This window comes from Sinohyriopsis cumingii, chromosome 15, assembly GCF_028554795.1.
Source record: "Sinohyriopsis cumingii isolate HCF-2022 chromosome 15, ASM2855479v2, whole genome shotgun sequence".
Lineage (NCBI taxonomy): Eukaryota > Metazoa > Mollusca > Bivalvia > Unionida > Unionidae > Sinohyriopsis > Sinohyriopsis cumingii.
Window position 1 is genome coordinate 140,257,944 of NC_142975.1, and position 22,609 is coordinate 140,280,552.

Here is a 22,609-nt window from a genome sequence, read left to right on the forward strand (position 1 = left end):
TTTGTTTAAGATGTAGAAACACTGACGACTTGCCTAAAGGATTTTGCGAGATCCAAGAATATGAAAAGCGAAGCTCGCTTTTACAAAATGTCAATTTGAGTATCAGATAGTTGGAGTTGCAGCTGAATTGGACCGAGAATTTGATTCATCGGGAGAGTCTGATGTAATTTTTTGGCGTACAACCCATGTTCAAGTCATGTTCGCCGTCTTCGTCTAAGGATGGGGAGGTTACTCTGCTGTTTAGAGAGCATTCGGCTGCAACTCGATATTCGATATAGTCGTCTTTGGAGGTTATTTTAGTGTCAGGTAGTCATTCAGTGTCGATCACATTTGGAATTGTATCAGAGATCAAGTCTAGTACATCTGTGTTGTCGATATTTTTCATTAAACAAACAAATTGGTTTGGATGAAATCGTTTGGCGGACGCCTTATAAGGTGTCTGCGTCCACGTAATTCTTATACTTTCCTTTGACTTTCTTTTACATTCCTACCCACAACTTTCTTGTTCAAAGCGTCAAAAGACATTTCTGCATAAAACTGGTGGATAGTAATGCCTAACTAGCCAGCTTAAACAAGTACTAAGTACGTAAAATTTAATAATTTCTAAATAAGTAAACAAGGTAAGTGCCAAGTGTAACACTAACTAGTTAGTCACTATAATCCTGATGTCCAGCGTTTCCGTTCATGTCTAAGTCGTAAAATCATCAATTTAATATTATTTATATGTCTGCGTGCAGCTTAATTAGAATACGATTGTTCTCGTGAGAGCAACTAAAATTATTTGTTTCTTTTCTCAGCGTGCAATTAATTACATTAACGAATAATCATGAAACACGCTAATGACCTTCTGAATTATTGCCTCACAGTGACGTACCCACAACCAACTGACTCGTAGATGACCTCTTCCGAAGATTGGGAATTTTGGACATTGAGATCATGGAGAATATCTATAACCAAAAGAAAAATGCTAGTGAGCATACGATATTCAAAATATACCCACAAGCTAACCCGACAAATGGGAAACATATTTTACTTAGGTAAGCCAAATATTTGAAGTATATTAAAACTCTATACGCATTTGTGATAGCATTATACATAAAATAAGGTATAGATAAATATATCAGTTTTTTTGCCAAAGACTTAGATAAATATACAGATTTCATATTTATGACATAAATGATATGTTTTTAATATAATTAGTACTAATTAACTAAACTTTTTCAAATTAAAAAAAATATTTTGTATCCTCTAAACATGTAAGTGTCCTTTAGTAGATATTATGCAAGATAATGCTATTGATCTAACGTTTTGCAAACTTTACCAAATCACAGCTAAAATAATTAATTTAAAGTTTGAGGCGAGACTTTAAAAAATAATAGCAACGTTCCACTCCAAGCAAGCATCGATTGAACCATGTGAAATGACATACATAAACATATTCGGCTTATCTTGGAAAATAAATACTCTGTGTGTGTGTGTGTGTGTGTGTGTGTGTGTGTGTGTGTGTTTTAATGAATGCAATGAAGGACATAAACACTTCTTCGACAATGTATGATAGTATTTATATCGTCACAAGTTATCCAAATTCATTAGATGTGCATTTCCTGATTTAATATTTTGCCAGTTATCACCAACAGATTGTTATCTGATGACTAATATCCTCACATAATTCGTAAATTCCTGAAATAGTTAACTTTTGATTACGATAAACCGAGAGTCTATTTAATCTAAAGTTAAATTTAAAATGTCTGTACCCTTAAGTTGCATTAATGAAACAAAGCCAATATCTGCTTGAAAGAGATTTTTAAAAAAAATCTTCGTTTTATTTTGATATTACACAATTATTCCGGTAATTACTTTTTATTCCAGTGTTAATTCCGGTTAAAATAGTGTTCCGCATAGTTTGGGTCTTTTAATAGATTATAGTCAGGGGACAGCACTTATCGGGAGCAGACATGCACCCGCGAATGTTGGATTTAACTGTCAAAATCATTTCATCAGAATTTCAATAAAAACACACAGAAGCAGGGAAATCTTACTCAGATCATCACCAATCGCAATCATTTATTGTCCAGAGAAAATCTATTGAAGTAAAATGGCGCTTCCACCTGAGAAAATAGCAGAGTTGAAGCAGATTATCCATACTCAACTGTCACAAGTAAGAACATGAATTAGTCCTACATGTAAGACCTCGACGCTGATATTTATGTTTTAGCACTCAGACAAAAATAACGTGTGCTGTGTCTTACATTGTAGGACTAGAACATGAATGTGTATCTCTGTGTTGTGACTAATAACATATATTTAGAAGGCATAACACTTCTTACTTTATATTTTCCCCAATAACTTGCATCTTCTTATTGCAGATATAACCAATGTCTGCTGCTGTTCATTTGTTTAGAACTACTTTTGATAATAAAGATATAACCATAAATCAGCGTTACGCTGTTTCGAGCCAACGCGTCATTTTACCCAGTTATAATACTACATTTTGAAATAAATTTAACATTTATATAGCCAAACTATAGTCTGACTCTACATCCCCGTTTGTTTGTACTCCCCTACCGATTTCAAAAACGAGAGCGTTTAATGTGATAAAAAGTGCACAGAACTAAGTCAATTGAATCATTGATTTATAATTTCTAACCTGACTGTAATCAGAATGGCACTAATGCTGGCATCCCCTGCACCATTTCATGCTTAACGGACTTTCCATACTAACACGGCGCCATATTGCGTACACTATAGGCTAGTTTATTTCCATCAGACAAAATAATGACATTCATCCTGTTTGGCAACTGCTGAATAATTGCATAAATTACATAATGTTGAGAGTTTGAAATTATATCCCTTTGCATATATGAACATAGAAATTAAACTGCTTGTCATTATTTTTCTTTGCTTGAATTGACATTGTAAATATCGGAAGCAGACGACTTATGTAAGTACATTTGTAGTCGTGATACACCCCATTGCTGAAAATGGACTTGTCCAGAAACTGGAAATGGATCCGAACATGTCCGTCTATTACACTGAAAACTTCGTTAAGTATGAAACGCGCATAAGATGACGGTGTTAGGGCCACTCTACTCAGAGTCAGGTTAGAAACTATAAATCAATGAATAAATTGACTAAGTTATTTGCACTTTTTATCACATTAAAGGTTTCCATTATTTAAATCGGTAGGGGGGTACAAACAAATGGGTTTGTATTGTCAGACTATAGTGCAAACCAAAGGAGCAGTTCCTATTAAAGTTCACTCACCTTCCATTTGTTTGCCTCGCCCCTTACAAATTTTAAAAACAGAAAGCATCCAGGATATAAAAAATGCACAAACTTAAGTCATTTCATTCATTGCTTTATAATACTGTCCAACGTTTTTGGAATTATTCAGGATTAGCTCAGTATTGTCCGCTATATTCCAGTACTGACATATTCTTAATATCTACTTTTGTGTCAGATGAAAACCAGGTCATGCACTTTTTGTACATTCATTGCTCTTTGATGTTGCATAATACATGTGTAATATGACAAAATCAGGTGGATCTTGTTGTGGTTTAACTGGTACATAAGACACTGTTCGGTATAATTCTTTCCTTTTTTGTCACTAGTTGAAAGCTGCCACTTATAATATGATCAGTTTTGCTGTTGTTTCATTCCTGCATTCCCATCCACTGCAGTCATCACTTCTGACAACTGTGATAAATTTTGGAATTTTTGTAATTGTCGATTTGGAAATAGCCATTTCCCAAATTTCAAAGGGTTTCCTTCAGAACATTCTGGAATAGTTGCTTTGTAAACTGTATTCAGTTGGGATTAAATTGGCAGATGTATTTGCTTCCATCTTTCTGTCACTGTTTATTATTGTTTCTGTATCTCAGACCTTCTTATTACAAATGATAAAATCAAAATGTATTTGCTTCCAGGAGGCAGCTTATTTAGTCATTAGGTTGATTATACTTGTCTTGATTGTTGTAGTTTTTAAGGTCAGGTCATTTGGGATAACAGCTTCTTGCATTATGGCTGCATACACTAAAGCTGAATATACATTGGTAGCAGCCTGTACATAAAAAAGAAATATTTAATAGTAGTATGCTTTGCCCAGTTTATCATCATTTTATATATGTTATGTATATTTTATTTAATTATATCTGATCTAATCTTTATATTTATTTCAATTTAATTGTTTGTTTGTCACTTTTAATTTTTTTTATTTTTCATTACATGCTATTGTAATGTAAATTTATTCACTGGAGATGATAATTTTTTCGGAAAATAGTTTGACCATGATGGTTCGTTTTGTAAACACCAGGTGTTGATCTAGATCCTGACCTTCATTCAAAATTAGTAGAAACCACATAAATAAGTTCTATTTTTTTTTTTAAATGATTGGTTGTTGTCGAGGTCATGATGGGATTATGTGTTTAAGATGTAAAGATTTTTTATTTTGTAGTTCTTAGAGTAAAATGATTGATTTTTGTCAGGGCCACACTAGGTGTATGTGATCTTTAACAAGTACCTAATTTCTATGAGCTTCTAGAACATGATCATGTGACCCCCTTTTTACGTTTTAGAATATGATATAACCTTTGTTTTGGAGAGATGTTCTCAGTAAAGTAGAAGTAGAAGCTGGGCTTTTTTTTTTTACACTTAAAGTTCTATGTTGTGCTGTTTGGAGTTATTTCAAATTACATCGCTCCCTCGATAACTCGCGCCCGGATAACTCGCGATCCCGCTTATAACGCGGTGTCCGTCTTGGCTCCTGATTTTTTCCAGAGAAAATGTATTTAAAATATCTTTAAAAATATGCTGAACATGAAAAAAGTACGACAAGAATTGATAAATTAAACCTTGATACATTGCTCGTTTTATCATCGAAAATGGTGATTAATGCCTGTAAAAATATAATCCATATTTTGAAATTTGCAAGTTCTAAAGAAGAATTAATTTCAGAGATCTCGAAAACGCTTAATTACGCATATTTGGATGCCAATTTTTGATCTGGGACGCAGAAAGTCACTGAGGCGGGAGTCCTCCATACACATGTAATAGGTGCGCGGGAAAATTCAAAGATTTGCCGGTCCTGTTTCAGCCACCTGCTTTGTGGGAAAATGTGTTGATCAGTTAACTGTGCTGATATTTACAATGACAGAATTCAGTGACTGAAAGACTCTTTGATGTACTGTTGCCATTTTATAAGAGTACATTAAAAAGAAAAAAAGAACATGATGCAACAGCTAGGCGGCTAGTTCAAAGGCTTTGACTGGCAGCCGAGTTAGAAAATGTACTGATATTTAGTGATTGAGTTTAGAGGCAGAAAGACCCAGTTTTAAAATCCTAGCGAGACCTCTGTTTAAAGATATCATGTATTATGTAAGTTTTTATGATAAATAGTTGTCAGTATACTGTAAATAAACAGTATGGTGAAATAACGATCAATGAAAACTTCTGGTAAATGCTAACAGGTGGCAACAGAGAATGAAATAAACACCAATTAAACGTCTTTCTGTGTGAAAGTCACGTTCTAATCCTTTAATTCCGTTTCAGTGTAAACATTATAATCACAGCATATTATGTTCATTGAAAACATGAAAAGAGTCAATTGACCGTCACATCGAAACCCGTGAGTACTTCTGTGAGAACCTAATTACATGTACATGCCGGCTTTGTTTTGATCAACAACTTGGGGAAGTGTTTGTTGCATTAAAAAAAAAATCGATTACAAGAGACCTCGGGTGCTGGATTAAGGGTCTTGGAGCTGCCTTTGACGTAAAGCAAAACAGTAACAGAGACAACGACGATAATAGTGACTTAGAATGTTTCAGTGAAACTGATGTCATTAATGCCGAGGCTGTTTGGGAGAAATTAGTACAGACTCATGGTCCTGAGATGGGTGTTTCTCTTGATGATATGGAGGAGTGGATTTGTGCTAACAATGATTGCCCCACAGCCGAATACATCTCAGATGAAACTATAATTATTTCTATAGCGAACAAATTTGCAGCAGAAGACGATTCTAACTGGAGTAACACAAGTGTTGAAAGTGATGCAGATGCAGATGTTGCACCTCCCACCCCTCTGCACAGGAAGCAATCAAATATTTTGATATTGCCATAAGGTGGCTGGAGAGCCAAAATGTTGACTACGTAAAGCTCATGCAGTTGAGAAATCTGAGGGATTTTGCTCGGCGGCAGAGAAACCAAGGAGTAACACACACACAAAAAACAGTGAATTGATATTTGTCAAGCGTGGCACAAACGGCAAGTATTAACTTGTTCTAATTTACATTGTTTTAAATTTGTAGACCAATTAAATATGTCTGTACTGATTAACCCTTGTTTTTTTTGTTTTCCATTTTACTTCTATCACATTCAAAAATATTTATCTATCTATCATTCGATCGACACTGTTTCTCAAAAAGAGTCGATCTTTTGTATATAAAAAAAACGTCTAATTTGGATCAAACAATAAAACTAGAATGTATCCAATTCAACATAAAAATTAGTGACGTAGTACACAATGTGTGAAGTGGTACACATGTTAAGTGAACGGAAACCACGTGGAATAATGTTTTCGATGATCGCCTCAATATACTGTAATTTATCCTGAAATTAATGTTGTCCTATGAGGAAATAATAAAGTTCACCATTATGAAGAGATATTTATTGACATTTAATCTCAGAACGATTATAAAGTGAGTATCCAACAGTATCATCTGCCTACTCCCCCCCCCCTTATTTCTCCGTTATGTCGTCAATCACGTTATTGGTTTTGGGCTTATTTTATAGGTCCCTCGATAACTCGCACCTCACTTATAGTGCGGTCGATGTTTCTGGACCCCGATGTGCACGAGTTATCGAGGGAGTGGTGTACTTGGATTGGAGTTGTTGTTGTTGTTGTGGGGTTTAACGCCATTTTTCAGCACATGATAGGCGATACATGGTGGCCAGTATTAATGGTGGAGGAAGAACCAGGGGAAATCCCCAGGAAAGAACCACCAACCCACGAGAAGCTACTGGCAAGCTTTCTCACATACCCGCATTGGCTGAAGCTGAGACTTGAACCGTCGCAGACAGAGGTGAGATGGCAGTGATCTGTAACAGAGAGCGCTTTAGACCACTCGGCCACTTGGATTGGAGTTATTTCAAATAACTTGGATTCAAAAGGATTAATTCTTTTTCCTGGAAAATACGTGTTTTCATGTGAAATTGTTGAACAAGGACAGTTTTTAAAAAAATTATTCAAATTTCCAAAACAGAGTGCTAATTCTTGTTTCTACAAGGAACTGTAGACTTCAGCACTACAGGTTACTACATATGTCATCGTCTTCCATCTTGGATTCTTCATCATGACTCAAACTTAAAATCATTAGAACATATTGATATTAGGACTACTAAAATTTTATTCTTGGATTATTTTTCGATTTGATTCTTAAAACCTTAAGTTTATTTTTTTTCTTCATTTTTACAGAATTTTTTCAGGGAAATAAATTATTATATATTTTCAAGGCTTGTTGTTTTCACTCTTTCTTGTGTTACTGTTTATTCGAGCCTAAACATGTAACTTATCATGATTGATTAATAATTTTGTTTGTGCAAGAAATTGTAATCATAGGCAAATTAAGAAGGGGTCTAGGTGAAAATAATTTTGAAAAATTAAGATTTATTCAGGGCGTATGTCTTTAAATGAAAGTGGCAAAAGCCCAAAATATATTTGTTTAGTAGTAATAATTGTAGTAATTGTAATCACTCATTTTTAGGAGGAGTCTAGGTCAAACTATTTTTGTTTTAATTCTTGGCAAATATGAAGCCTTTTTTTCAGAAATGTCCATCTTTATATGAAACTGGCAAAACCAAAAATATATTTTTAGTATTAGTTTTTGCAGCATCTGTGATCATAGGCACATTGAGGGAGGGTCTAGATTACATTTTCTTTAAAGACAGTAGAATGTTTCAATGCTTTTAAAGCGCACTAGAAATTCACATTAATTGTACAACATTCACATTTATATTTGAAGATAAGGAATCCATATCTTATTATATGAACTGCAAAATTAACTTTAAGGTAATTCTTATTTATCCTGTCAATAAGTTAACTTCATATATCCATATATTTCAGAGTTACTTCCAATGCAGTACAAGAACTGCAGTTTACTCTAATAACACTTACTCCTCCTTTGATAATACTTAATCATTATGTGATAACACTTACTCATTTTGTAAGAACACTTACCCATCCTCTGATAACAGTTACCATTAGTTTGATAACACTTACTCACCCTGTGATAACACTTCATCCTATGATAACAGTTACTCATCCTGTGATAACACCCATCCTAAATATCTAGGATTTAGGTATGTCTAAGGGAGAGACAAAAACTGTTACAATCCTCCCCAAAAGCCTGTTGGTAGAGGTTGTCTGATCACTTCCTGTGTGATGAAGAAATCCCTGCCCCCCATTCTCCCTCTTGCTAGAGAGATGCTGGGTCAGGATGTCCCATTTCCTCTCGAACAATAATGTCCTTTCAGTTTTAGCGGTTTATGAGTTCACCAAGACCAGGCTGAGACTCTGTTATTAGTCAGTGCTTGTAAAATAAGTAACAGAAAAGAGTGAAAAGCAACAAGCTTTGTAAAATTCAACAAATAATTATTTCTCTACAATACAAAGTGAAAATGAAAATAACAAGAACTTGCTCTTTTGTAAATTAAATCCCAAAATAATCCTAGAATTTCAGACACAAGTCCTAATAATATAGTTCTGAATAAACTTTAAAAGAAATCCAAATTAAATCCAACACTGAAGGTGTTGATGTGCCTTTGATGCCCTTTATTGTGTTGTCAATAATATTAGGAAAAAAAGCAGAGATTTAGTTGTTGGTCTGGAGACATATATAACACATCTCTGCTATAACTTACTCAGGAAGGGGTTCATGATCAATCAGCTATCAAAACACATGCCTGTGAATGTGCAAGGGTTTGTTTGTCGGTGCAGTTGAAATCAACACCAGCTATTTGATGGCTTGATGCCTACATTTCGCCTTGTGCTATGGAAAGAACTGGTTAAGGTGAGGAAGCATCTTAAAACCTATGGTCACTCAATGTACATCTCAAAAATCACAGGGCGAAGTCATTTTCACTTTCTTAACAGAAAAAGGTGAAGTTTTTTTAGGCATGACCCATAGTCTAAGATTAGTGTGCTATAAACGCATGTGACATTTTTTGTTACTAAGTGTAAGTCAAGCATCTCTTCTTTCAGTTAATTAGATATTGATATACTTTTACATGTTAAATCCTTTTAAAAAAACAAGGGCTATAAAAAATAAATAACTATGTTGACTACACATTAACTTTTAATTAATTATGAAAAGTCAATTACTTGCATGACATTTAGTAACTATGTAAGATTGCAAACCCCTGATTTGAGTCAGAATTTCCACCACCACTGTTTAGAAAGATATGAAATTTATAGTATTTTTTCTTTAACTCAGAAACAGTAAAGAGTAGTTCATAATATTACCAGAAATGACCTATCTTTAACGGTATTAAACCCCATGTTATTTTATTTATAGATGGATGTTCAGAGCAGAATTCGGAGTATTCTGGCTGACACTTTGCGGGAGGAGTTTGGTGGCCAGGCTGACAAAATGGGGGAGGAGGAGCTGATGAAACGACTCAGACAGGAAGGTATTGTGGAAAACATTCTCCAGCAGATCCAGTTTGATGGTCACACTCCACCTAAGCCTGCTACACACTTCACTGACAAGGACAGCAGGTTGATGCAGACCCAAGGCAGAAAAGGTGGGCAATCATTACTGGTGTGAATTCTGGAACTGTGATCGTCCAGGGCATTGGAAGTAAAAGATATGCAATTCATATTCTCCACATGCAGTTCTGGACAAGTAACTATTGCGGGAATAGTGTAAATGTAAAGATCAACTATCAGAACGAATCGGCCATGAATTTTAACTGGTTGGAGATATTTCTTTATATTTTTCTTGTATTTTTCATGAAAAATGTAATTTTCTTATACTTGAAAATGTTTTGTGTTCCCTGAATGCATGGAATTATTACTATCACTAGGATATCTTACAAAACTGGATGTCTGGTACTGGTGTGTGATTTGTGCACAATATTTGACACAGCCTTGATGAAGCATACCAGTATAAAGGCCATTTTAGAAACTAGTTTACTCCCCTTGATGAGGAACTCGTCTATCTACTCAGTGCACGTGCCTGCCTGGCACCTCAACTTCTGGGGACTATTGATACATGTGATCTGTCACACTGTTAACGTAAGCAGTTATAAAGTGTAAATATGTAAATTAAAGCAAGCTCAACACGTTGAGTTTCAGACAATTACTGTTTTATGTCCATCTTGTTCACTGGTATTTTGTTTGATATGGATACCCTTTAAAATAATTGTCTGCATCAAGATTTCTTATGATAATTAATCTTCTCACAAGATCAAAACAATGCATGTGAAGTAGTTGATATTGCAACATCTTGTATACATGGCTGAGATACTGTGACACTGACCATAATCAAAAGTTGTGGAAAAGAATGAAAACAGAAAGCATCATGAGTTAAACAGGATTTTGGTGGATTTTACAGAGGTGTGTTATATTTTTCCAGTCCGCTTGTGACTAAGAACCAATCAGATTAAAGTATTTCCTTTTTAAATTGTAAAGCTAATGAACAGAACAAATGAAAAAATGTACTTGGGTCATACATGCAAGGCATATGAGTGAAGTGCAATCAAAGTTCTATTATATATAAAGCTTTCATAGTGTAATATAAACAAGAGGGAGAAGTAAAAAAATGCTAAGAGATAGGTAGTGGGCGAGAAAATGGATTATCTAGATATTACAAGACAAGCAAGTATCTAAAGAAAAGTAATCAATGATTTAAATGAAAATGTTTTCAGTATGTTTCACTTAATATATAAAAGAGTTGCAAATGGTTGGAGGGGCCCCGAGTGGCCAAGTGGTCTAAAGCGCTCTCCATCACGGATCACTGCCATCTCACCTCTGTCTGCATGGGTTTGACTCTCAGTCTCGGCAAATGTGGATATGTGAGAAAGCTTGCCAGTAGCTTCTCATGGGTCGGTGGTTCATTCCAGAGTTTTCGCGGGTTCTTCCTCCACCATTAATACTGGCTGCCATGTATAGCCTATCTTGTGCTGAAAAATGGCGTTAAACCCTATAACAACAGCAACAGCAAATGGTTGGAATGTGAAGTCAGCATCGATAGATAGATATCCCGTCATCTATTCAGTTTCTGATTTGTTCATGATTTTGCCTACAAACATACTTAAATTTTTCACTAGTATTTTGTTATAATTTTCATTAAATTTGGATATTTCCAAATATTGGGTCGTATGTAATACTATTTCTTAATCAAATTCAGTCAAGCCTTCTTGAAGAATTCACACTCAGAAAGGTAACAGAATTTGTCACCCAGAACATTATTTTAACATTTGATAGATTTTCTTTCTTCAGATGGAATTTTATTCCATTGACAAATTTCACCAGGTAATTTATAGTTTGACATCTTAAATTACCAGCTAGTTAATTATTTCTTAGGGATCTTTAAAAAAACAAATTCTTCCAATTGGATACCAATTTGATAAATTGTCAAACTTTGTCCTTTGGAGTCTTTTTCTACAACAGATAACCAATCTTGTGTGTTAATCACACAGGACATTTAATCATACATCATAACAACCTGTCTTGTGAAGAAGTGAATTTATATGCATCATCAGTTTCAAAGATTCCTTTATCTTCAAATGTGATTGCGGGTTGCATAGTCCCTGGAAGTGATCATTGTTGCAGAAGAGCTTCACTCTCATGGGAGATAAATCAGTTTCCAAAAAGGCCTATAAGGTGACCTCACTTTGTAATGCAAGTGACTTTCATGGCTTCCATAAACAGCATTATAAAGATGGAGCACTGTATGTTGCTTTTGTGCCATTTTAGCTCACATTGCCATAAAGCCAAGTATGGTATCTCCCTCTGTCCATCTTCATTCCGTCGTCCATTATATCAACATTTGTTTGTTGCCACGTTGGAGACCATGTTTTATGATGTTATTTTGATAAGTCTCTAGGAATGTAGGTTTATATAGGCAGTTATCTTGGACGAGTTTGAATAAGAGAGAGTTCTGTGCATTGTTAAGTTTATTTAGTTTGTATTATTAATGACAGTATCTTATGTATATTTTGTACTTGACCTTGTTCAAACTCAAGTTCATAGTGTATCTGACTAGTGACATTGTAAACACATAAAACATAGCTAATATTTCTCTGTGCATATTGATTAAATATTTGGATCATTATCAATGAGGGTAAGCCTGTAAATCTTAATCTGAGGCTAGGACATGGAAAAACCTGGTGTACCTGATGTTTGCCATCATCTTTATTATAATTTCAGTAATAGACATTATCTTGTTTACAGCTTATAATGTTCTAGAAATGAACTTTTGACCGTCATCCTGATTCTGTTATTGTGTCTTAGTTTTTTATATAATATTATTTACTTGAAAAATTACTCATTATTGCCTTAACATCTTGAGGCAGAATCAGTGTTATTGTTGTGTTCAAACTTTCATTTGGGTGGAAGTATTTATTCAAATTATTATTGACTGGAAATCCAAATGTTGGTCAGTAACATTCTTGGACAGAAACATTAATTAGGAATTATAGTGAATTCAGACAAGGAAATTTTTTGGATTATTTTGTGATACATCAAAAGACTTTTAGCACATCACCACAATCCATGCCATTTGTACATTACCATGTTGAAGACTACTGGCACATCAACACATTCAATATTGAAACTTGTTTGGAACACCACTGGAATTCAATTAGATCTTCATATATTTGGACTTGTGATAGAACTTGTATGACTATTTGGAATTTAATTCTCAATGTTGTAAGTTCTTTTTAAAGTTTAACTTTTTATTATAGAGAAATAAATTATTCATTGAATTTTACAAAACTTATTGGTTTTCACTCTTTTCTGTTACTTAGTTTAAGACCAATGAGTCATAACAGCATATTAATGATGTGATCATGCATGGGATTGTTACCACTAAAATACTATTCTTCTCTTTGATGAAATCAAGGTAATCAGCAATATGGTATTTCTGTTCTTTATTTGCAAACATAAATCTATGTAGAACGTTTATGTACAATAATTTTAAGATTTTCCCAAATATACAAAGTACCGTGTATAAAAAAAATGCATTTAAATAATTATTTTTTATACAGTAGCTAGATTGTGTTTTAAAAATTAAGGAATATGATAAAATACAAGAAATACAGTATTAATGAAATTAAGTTTACTGGGTACATGTAGTTAGAAATATTTCCTAGTTTTTATGCTGTATAATCAATTCATCTTCTCCCTTAAAATGCCATTCTTCTCTTTGATGAAAACAAGATAATCAGCCATGATGATGAATCACAGGTCTTGGCACACAGCTTTCTTTCCCCTGCAAAAAAGTGCCATGCAAATACAAATAAAATAGAATAAAAGATGTATACATTTAAATAGACAGTTTATAAGAATTAGCAAAATTAGACACCTTGAGATTAAGATGAAGATTTTCTTATTTTTAATTGCAAGCAAAGAAAAGTATAAGATGGAAATATAGTAAGTAATACTTTTGTGATTTGTTAGTATTGCCATGTTGAATTGCCTGAAACATTTGTCATTTATGTTGTTACATCTATTGTACATTATTTTTTTGCATTGCATATATATACTCTGTGCCATTACTTACGATTTATTTGAAATGTATATTTTATATTTTTAGCTTTTAATATACAAAAATATCTCAATGAGCTTTTCTCCTGAAACACTTCCAGACTTAATTACTGAGAATAAAGAATCACATGGCCTTAAAAAAACACCCGAATTATTGTTTTAGTTCATGTGAAAGCCATGTAACTCTCCAAACCTCAGATTAATCCTTCTTCAGTAAACTTAACTTTTAAAGGTCTTGGATGACTTTGATTATGATAATAAATTTTGCATATTAAATATGCCATTTTCTTTTGAAATAATTTTTATAAGAATAGAAAAATGGGATAAATTGACATAGGTTCTGGTTTAACAACACTGCGTAAGTCTGCTTGGTGATACCATCAACTTTCACCTTATGTAGGCTCAGGGTCACTTGGGTCTCTTGTCTGGGATTCATCATGATCTTTGGCACTTTTAGTTCTGAACATACAGCAGACACTAACACCCTTTTTTAAGGTAGACCATAGTTAAGTATTCATAAATGATAATTTTCCATCCTTAATTCTGGAATGGCACTTTTGAAAGCATTATGATAAAACAATTCAAAACTTCTTTGCAATTTTCTAGTGTCATCATAAGATTTTTGAAGAAAATTCCAAGATACAAATGTTACAAAAATGTCTGAGATTAATAATTTCTTGGCTAATTGAAGATATGTTCTGAAATAATGTTTATCAATAAACTTCTTGATCTTGAATATGATTGAGTTATTTATCCTGTATTACAGCCAACATTGATCCAACACGACGCTATTTATATTTCCACATCAAGACAGGAAAAGCATTTTTGGAGCATTTAGAAGATACTGAAACTACACCTGGTCAAGTGATATCTGTCTTTACATTCCATGTCCATTTTCGAGGCCAAAGATTCCGCTCTCGTCCAGTGCCCTGTGCATGTGAACCTGATATTGATGAAGGATTTCTACTTGAGCTCCATAAGGAAGGAGCTGGTAAGGTGTTTAGGAATATGTTGTGAGTTAAACACCATTTTTCTGTACAAACGATAGGCTATACATGGCGGCCAGTATAACTGGTGAAGGAGGAACCTGGAAAAATCGCAGTAAGAACCACCAACTCACAGGAAACTACTGGCAAATATTCTCACATACTCAAAAGATATGATTAAAAAAATAAAAGAACTTCCAAGACTGGTGGTACTACTCAGAATGCCTAATTCTTCGTAATAATTCTCTTATCTAAATTACTAAATCATAATACGATTGAGAGACATATTCCTTCCAAAAAGATTTGAATGATAAAAAGACAGTAACATGGTTTACACTAGCTAATCAGATATATGATCTTCTTGGCCAATTTAAAAAGACTGTTCTGGTGGTCTAAGTGTTAGACAGTCTGCCTCGGATGCAGGCAGTCATGGGTTCTAACCCCGGCCAAGTCAAACCATAGACTTATAAAAATAGTAGTAGCAGCTGCCTCACTTGGCACTCAGCATTAAGAGGTTAGTGTTAATATGGTCAGGATAATATGACTGGTTGAGACATGATACTAAGTGTCTTCAGCATGATGCCCCAGTGCTAGACATCACAATAAACTGCCACATTGCAGACATTATAGTGATATGACTAAAATTGTTGAAGCTAAATCAAAAATTCCAAAACACTTACCTTTTTAAAAAAAACAACCTTGATTCGCATCATGTGATGTTGACTTGAATTATAGTATATCTCAACCTTGGAACTTCATGAATGGATCTATGCATTACTTACATGATACGTCTTTTTGCACAAACCCATTTATAAGGAATATTAGTAATTAAAATGTTATTAACTAAATAACCTTACAAATTATAATCATGAATGATAATACACATAATATAGATATACATAACACAGTAAATCTATGATTTCCACTTCTCTAGCCATAGTCATGTTATATATTTATGAAAATCTTTGATATTCTAGGTGATGCTGGTAAAATGGCAGATGCTGCGACTTTGCTGTCCATTTGTGATCCAATCCACATTGTTCTTATCAAAACTGACCCCACAGGGGAAACAACTACAGTTTCTTCCCATTTCTTTGAATGGAGACCCATTTTGACAAGTTCTTCTGGTAGAATTACTACATCTGTAGAGTTAAAAGGAACAGGTAAGTAAAATCTTTGGTTTTTGATAACAGGGATCAACTTAACAAAGATATTTCCATTGATCAGGCCAGTGTTTTGCAAAAAAAAATGACAACGCTGAACATGAAATATTCTACTTATATTAATGCCATAACCATGGTAAGACATTGGTACTGCTTTTCTGGCAGCACGCACAATGTTGTCAAGTTTTTTAATGTTTTATTTCAAGTTTCTGTTAAAGTTTTGTGTTAAAGTTTTATGTTAAAGTTACGTTGAATTTTTATGCTAATGTAAAAGAATACATGCCAACCATTATGCTTTTGGCTTAATCATTATGCTTTTTTCACCAAATTACATTTTCCACGAAACTACAAATGGATTACACCTTTTTGCTACATTAAAAAATAAAGTAAGAAAATTGTTTTTGTCATTTTATTATCATCTATTTAATTCCACTCGTATATATTTGAGAATATTCTTAAAAAAGTGACTGCTGCATAAGAATAGTGTAAGAGCATTTTCCTTATTTGCTATTTATAGCAACTGTATATGACCCATTTAGAAGAAAACAGATGTAAGTGAAATGATTTGCGGTGTGAGTTATGGATGTTATATGATGGAAATGTTAGAGCAGATGGATCTTTTCAAATTTCAAAATGTGTCAGACCAGAAAAAGTGACAAATAACACTGCTTTACAAACTTTAAAAGAAGAACATGAGAGTAATGTAATACATTACTCAGAACACCTGACCATGATCATTGCAGAATTCCAGTTCACGATCATTCAGTGAAACATACACATGTAAACTAGTTTAAGTGAGTGCTGGATATAAATAATATTACAGTATATTTTGTGTTTGAATTCTGGTTCTAATCCATATGGATTTTGCACTTTGTGACAAAGAGTTTGACCAGCTGTAGAACAGAGGTTAGTATTAAAAATGTATCTTTTTCATACTTGATGTAATTCTGGCATGTAATATATAGATTACACTTTTTATGTCCAAATCACGCTTTTTTGTCTTTTTAATAGCAATAATCATGCTTATTATTTGGGGGTGGGGGTTTGTCATTTTGCGGTAAAAGTTCTGTGTTAATGTTTTTAAGTCCAATACTTGGGGAGGCTTCATTGCATGGATGCAGATGAAACACTGGATCTGTGGGACATTTGTTTTCAAGACTTTATGTGTGTCTATTCATTGATCAGAGAATTGAACCGTTAAAATGACTGCCATGTTATTTTTAGGTACAGAGAGTAAAGTAGCAGCTGGAGTAATTGAAGTGCAACTTGAGTTGTTCCCACGTATCCAGCAGGTTTTAAGTCAGGATGTATTGTCAGCACAGATTAGTCTAGAGAGAACACGGCAGGCAGAAAAAGAGCGACTGTTTCTTGTTTATGCCAAAACATGGTGGAAGGAGTATCTGAGTGTAAGGGAAACACACAAGGAGAGACTTGTTAAACTATTTGCTCAGGTAGGCTGAAGATAATGTTTACCGTCGATTTTCTCAGGTAGGCTGAAAATAATGCTACCTTCAGTTTGATATTTATTGACAGATTTGGGCTTATTGGTATAAGAAGACGTGAAGACATATATGATGACAAGAAAAAGTGCAATATTTGTCTTTTAGCAGCTTCCTTTGAGCCATATAAAGTTTAGCATGTCAGATTGAAATGCATGGTACATAGAGGCATAATGTAGCCCACAGATTTGACAGGAGTTGTACATGAGCAACAAAGATAAGAAAAGCAAAAGAAACAAAACTCATTTAGCACAATAGATACTTATAATTATTTTCTTTTGAAAATTGTGTTTCTTTTTAATAGCAGGAATTCATTTCTTGCATAACAGGAATTTTGCACAAAACAGACTAAAGCAAAATAAGTAATTTTCCTGCAGTTAATTTTATTTTGCACTTATTACCCATGTCATTGAGTTTGGCACTTATACCCCATACGTGAGAGCTAATTCATGTAGGTTCACACAGGTAATCCCTTTTTTCTTTTAAAGCCAGCTCAAAGCAGGATAAAAGTTGTTCTTTAACAGGAGAGATAAAAATGGTATAATTTAAGAAATATTCAAACCCATAATAGCTGTCACCTCTGCATAGCATACACCCATCTGTAAAGTTTAAGCACAGTAAGTCACATTTGAAGATAATTACTGCACATTTAAAAAAAATCAACTTGTTATTAAAAACAGTGCCTTCCATTCCCATGGATGACCTTTATAGAAAGGTGAGACCCTTTCACCATATATAGTGTCAGACTTGATTTATTTCAGGACGAGAATATGACAAACCGACCAGTCTGTTCTTTTGTCAAACCACTGAGAGCTGGGCGTTTGTTGGACACAGCTCGAGAGGCAGCCAGATTTGTCAGTCTGATGCACCAGGAGAAAGTCCAGACTCTGGGTGGTGGAGAAAAAGCTGAACAGTGGACAACGATGCATACCTTTTTGTGCAGAAACAAAGGGGTATGATAAGTATCCATAGAGTATAGTATTATGCACAAAATCCATGTTATTCACCTCAAAAATAGTATCATATGATGGAATAGTATTGCTGTGTTTGTAGAATTTCATGAAAATTGTATGAAGCATTAAAAAATTGTCCCAAATTTGAATCCATAGAGTGAAAAGGAGATGTATATCCAATCATGATGTCTCCTGGTTATTCAGAGTTATTGTTACAGATTGGATACATGGCCTGTGGTGAGGTTGGTTAACAGTACTCCAGAGTTTTGAATATATTATAACTGACTAACAGCTGGCTACAGAGAGTGGAGTTCATAGTTCTGCATACCACTTTCCATTCTGTTATGAACAGTTAACCACACAGAACATTCCCTGATTTCTTGCCACTAAATTAGTAACCAAAAACAAAATTATAATATCTTAATTAGTTTCAATGCAGTTAATTATGAGCTTAGCAATGCTTATTTCTATCATTTACAAGATGTAAATTTATATCTTGGTATCTACTAATTAGGACCCCACATTAAGATGTGGAAGTCCTATAGTACTGTAATTAACTTTTCTTGAAACCACCAAAACTCTGCAGCTTTTATAGATAAGTGGATGACATTTGTTAGGGGAATAGCCTGATGCATATAGACATGCATTTAAAACCTTTTGTCCTTTCAGGTCCATCTTTCATGGAGAATTACTCATTTTCCATTGATTTTTAATCTTCAGTACAGGAGTACTAATATTAGTTTCCAATCTCCTACCTTGTAGACGGGGTACTAAACTGAGCATATATGTGTCAATGGTGCAAGCTAGGTGTGATTCACATCCGGCGCTCTTTTAGCCTAATATCAACGATTTGAACATATTCCTTGCATATAATGAAATAAATTGAGTAGTTCTCTTATTTAATACTGGAAGTATCGCAAATCGTTGTAGAAATAGTTGTAAAATCTTGTTTACCTTTCTTATCTGATATTTTCATTTAGATTGTCTGCCATGCTAGTTCAAATAATGATTACTTTTGTTCTCAGTCTTGTTTGTTTGTGTGCCATATAAGGACATTGAGGCTTTATTTGGAAACATGCACAAATCGTTATAAAAATATGGTGCAGTTTGAGTCAGAAATTCTGCACATTTAAAATAGATATGGTTTATTGGCAACTTTGAAATTCCACCAAGAAGCCATTATTTGCCACTTGATTGATAATAACATAGCGTAGAATATCCAAATATGGTCTGGCAAGCCATATATAAAAAAGGGGGCACGGCGAGAGTCTCGCATTATCTGTCATGGCGGACATGGTAAGGTTAGTGTAACTATGCCAGTTTATTTTGTCATGTAAGGGCGTAATAAATTCAAAATAAGCCAAACTTCTTTCACATGATTATACTTATATAGTAGATTTCTACACTATTTGTTTTTCTGACCTTAGTGATGATTTCTTTTGCTCCATTACATGATATGGGATCAGTTCGTAGTCTCAACCACAACAAATCAAGTTGAGGTTACGACATCGTAGCAATCAGTACAGCAGATCTTTGTAACCAGCATTCAACACTTAAAAATATGTGGTACTCCAAAGAAGGTACATTTAAAATATATATGTGTGTGTGTGTGTGTGTGTGTGTATGTGTGTGAAGGTACTCTGATTACTCAAACAGTACATATGAAAATAATACAAAATTCTAAATTGCATCTATTGGTGACAGCTCCACTTTAGTCATGAAAAATTTGAATGTCATGAAAAAATCATGGAAAAATCATGAGAGAGAAACCTGGTTCATGTGGGAACACTCTGTCTCAAACTGTTTACATTTTTTCCATCAAATTGATTACACATGTCAAGCAAGTTGCATGGAGGTGCCTTAGTATATAAACTGACAGTAGTTGACCTTAGGATACTAGCATAATTGGTATAAAAATTAAGTGTGCTGGACCATAGGATATTTTCAGTATTAGTTTTTACATAAGTGTGGGATAGGATAATATGTTGTCTCTAGACAGCTCCTGTATGTTTTAATATTGTTTTTGGTCAGAGTTATGACCCTTGTCAAACAAATTTCTTGCCTTGACATGGAAACTGGGATTGTTACTTCCAGTCAGCATAGATAAAAAAAACTGTTAAATATGTTCTGATGGAATTAGTTAACATTTGTACCTCTGAAGGAAAGGAAGATATCACAGTGTAGACTCTATCATCATGGGTTGTCTGTTCTCCATAAAAAGAATTAACCCAAAATCAAATGAACTTGTTACACATTCTGGCTCATGAAGTTAGGGCAGTCCCAACAAATATTGCATTTGAGTGTGGTTCCCAAGCAAACATTACACAAGCAATGCAACAGAGGTAGGAGTAAACTTTCTCAAGCTTTGCCTCAGAGATCTTTCATCCCAGAAGCCTCAGTCACTTGGTGGGACCTACTGCTGGATGATTCAGCAGCTTTTTATTGACACAGCATAACGACTTCCACTGGATTTTCAGGAGGGAAAATTTCCCTTATCCTGTAGCTGCATTTCAGCATATGGAGTCAGTGCTACATCTGGGTTCTCGGTCTAGAAGCTGTCTCAAAGGATTAGAGATGGTGGGCAGGCTAAAATATAACTCCCTCTAAATTTTACGTCGGAGATTGGTCTCCTCCAATTTCTTTCAACCAAGATCATTTTCAGAACATGTGTGAGCTACATCTCCTTATGTTGAGTCAGAGATTATTTGGTTAAAGTATGCTAATCTTAATTTTGTTTTCATTCAGATTCATTTGAAAAAAATACATAAAGTTTGCATGAATTCAGTCACAGTTAACATCAACAATACAAAAATTCTCCTTCATTACAGTATATAATTGCCAGATCTCTAAATGGAGACTGTTTCACCACAAGTGACGATTGACCTTTGGAGATAATATTGTAAATAAATTTATCTTCATGGGTATGAATTTTCATGGTTTTGCAGAAAATTACATTTTGTTCAGTACTTATTTTTGCCGATTGGGGAATGGATCCTATAGTTTACACACAAAGATCATTTCTTGGTCTTTGATTCAGTTTGTAACAATCACAAAAAGTAACAGAATTCAGTAATTTTTTAAAACATTGTGATTAGTTGCCACTTCTGTGTTTCTTTTAATTCCAGGATTGTGAGGATCATGCAGTATTACTATGTAGCCTGTTGCTGGGTTTTGGTCTAGATGCCTATGTTTGTGTGGGGACCAAAGCTAAAGGTGCTGTCCATGCCTGGGTAATGACCATCAGTGTGGATGGACTAATCACATTTTGGGAGAGTCTCAATGGGCACAGGTAGATATTAGGTGCATGTTTTTATCAGTATATTTATGTCTAGCAGCACAGCAAAGTCTATGTAGTGCTGTGACAATGGGAGTAATGTACCTTACCAAGAGACACATCGCATCTGCCTAACTTGGTACAATTTAAACCTAGAGTATGTGGCTAGCCAACCCTGCATACCAACCACTGAGTCAGGCACACCCAGCTGTGAACAGAGTAGATCCATTACTACAGTTACATAATGTCTGAGCAGATCTGGGTCTGTGCTAGTCTTTCTGCCTTTTATTTCTATATCTAGCCCATCTTGACAGAAGTGTAATATGGCAGTTACTTAGGCGTGTGTGTACTTGTCTGTATTCCCATCCATATTTGATTGAATAGGATTAGAGATTTTTGTTTCATTCAAGAAGTAATTGTCCCCTTGTTCACCTGACATGGGGATTTCTTGGGCAACATCACTCTTCAAAGCATGAAAATGAAGGTCAACAGAGTTTGATAAACATAACCATTAGATTGTGCTTGGATTTACTTTCATATTGTAAGTATAACATGAATAGATCAGTTAGACCATAAGCAACAGTGTCAGTATGAGCTGTGTGTAATATTCTTGTCATTGCTGATGGAACAGAGTTCCTCAGGAGAAATTGTTATAGTAAGACTCTACCCCCCCATCATACATATTAGTGTCAATGTCTTATATGTTGACTACTCCAATGTGCTCTTTTGTTAAATTGATGAATTTGAATGATTGATGTATACACTAGTGATAATAATGATGGCACATACTGCATGATGTTCAGGTGTATCTTGACTCATAATTCCTTATTATAATTTTAAAAAACAAGTCCAAACTGGATGGAGATTCTTCATTGATGTACTTTCATGTGACAGTAAATCTGAAACATTCAGTGCTGTTTTAGAACTGAAGGTTGTACATACAAGTGATCACCCATATAGTGAAAATGCA

At 34.3% G+C, this 22,609-nt stretch overlaps 1 protein-coding gene across 1 annotated transcript in view; it reads left to right on the plus strand.

Annotated features, from left to right (window-relative positions):
- Positions 1-1,940: 1,940 nt before the first annotated feature.
- The window catches only part of LOC149782914 (centrosomal protein of 76 kDa-like), a 41,005-nt gene continuing 20,336 nt past the window's right edge, over positions 1,941-22,609 (plus strand). The window contains exons 1-7 of the mRNA XM_089934470.1: positions 1,941-2,158; positions 9,569-9,797; positions 14,531-14,755; positions 15,728-15,913; positions 17,138-17,364; positions 18,174-18,365; positions 21,491-21,654. Coding sequence (XP_089790596.1) covers positions 2,096-2,158; positions 9,569-9,797; positions 14,531-14,755; positions 15,728-15,913; positions 17,138-17,364; positions 18,174-18,365; positions 21,491-21,654 — 1,286 coding nt within the window. The 5' untranslated portion in view covers positions 1,941-2,095. The remainder of the gene's footprint in view (positions 2,159-9,568; positions 9,798-14,530; positions 14,756-15,727; positions 15,914-17,137; positions 17,365-18,173; positions 18,366-21,490; positions 21,655-22,609) is intronic.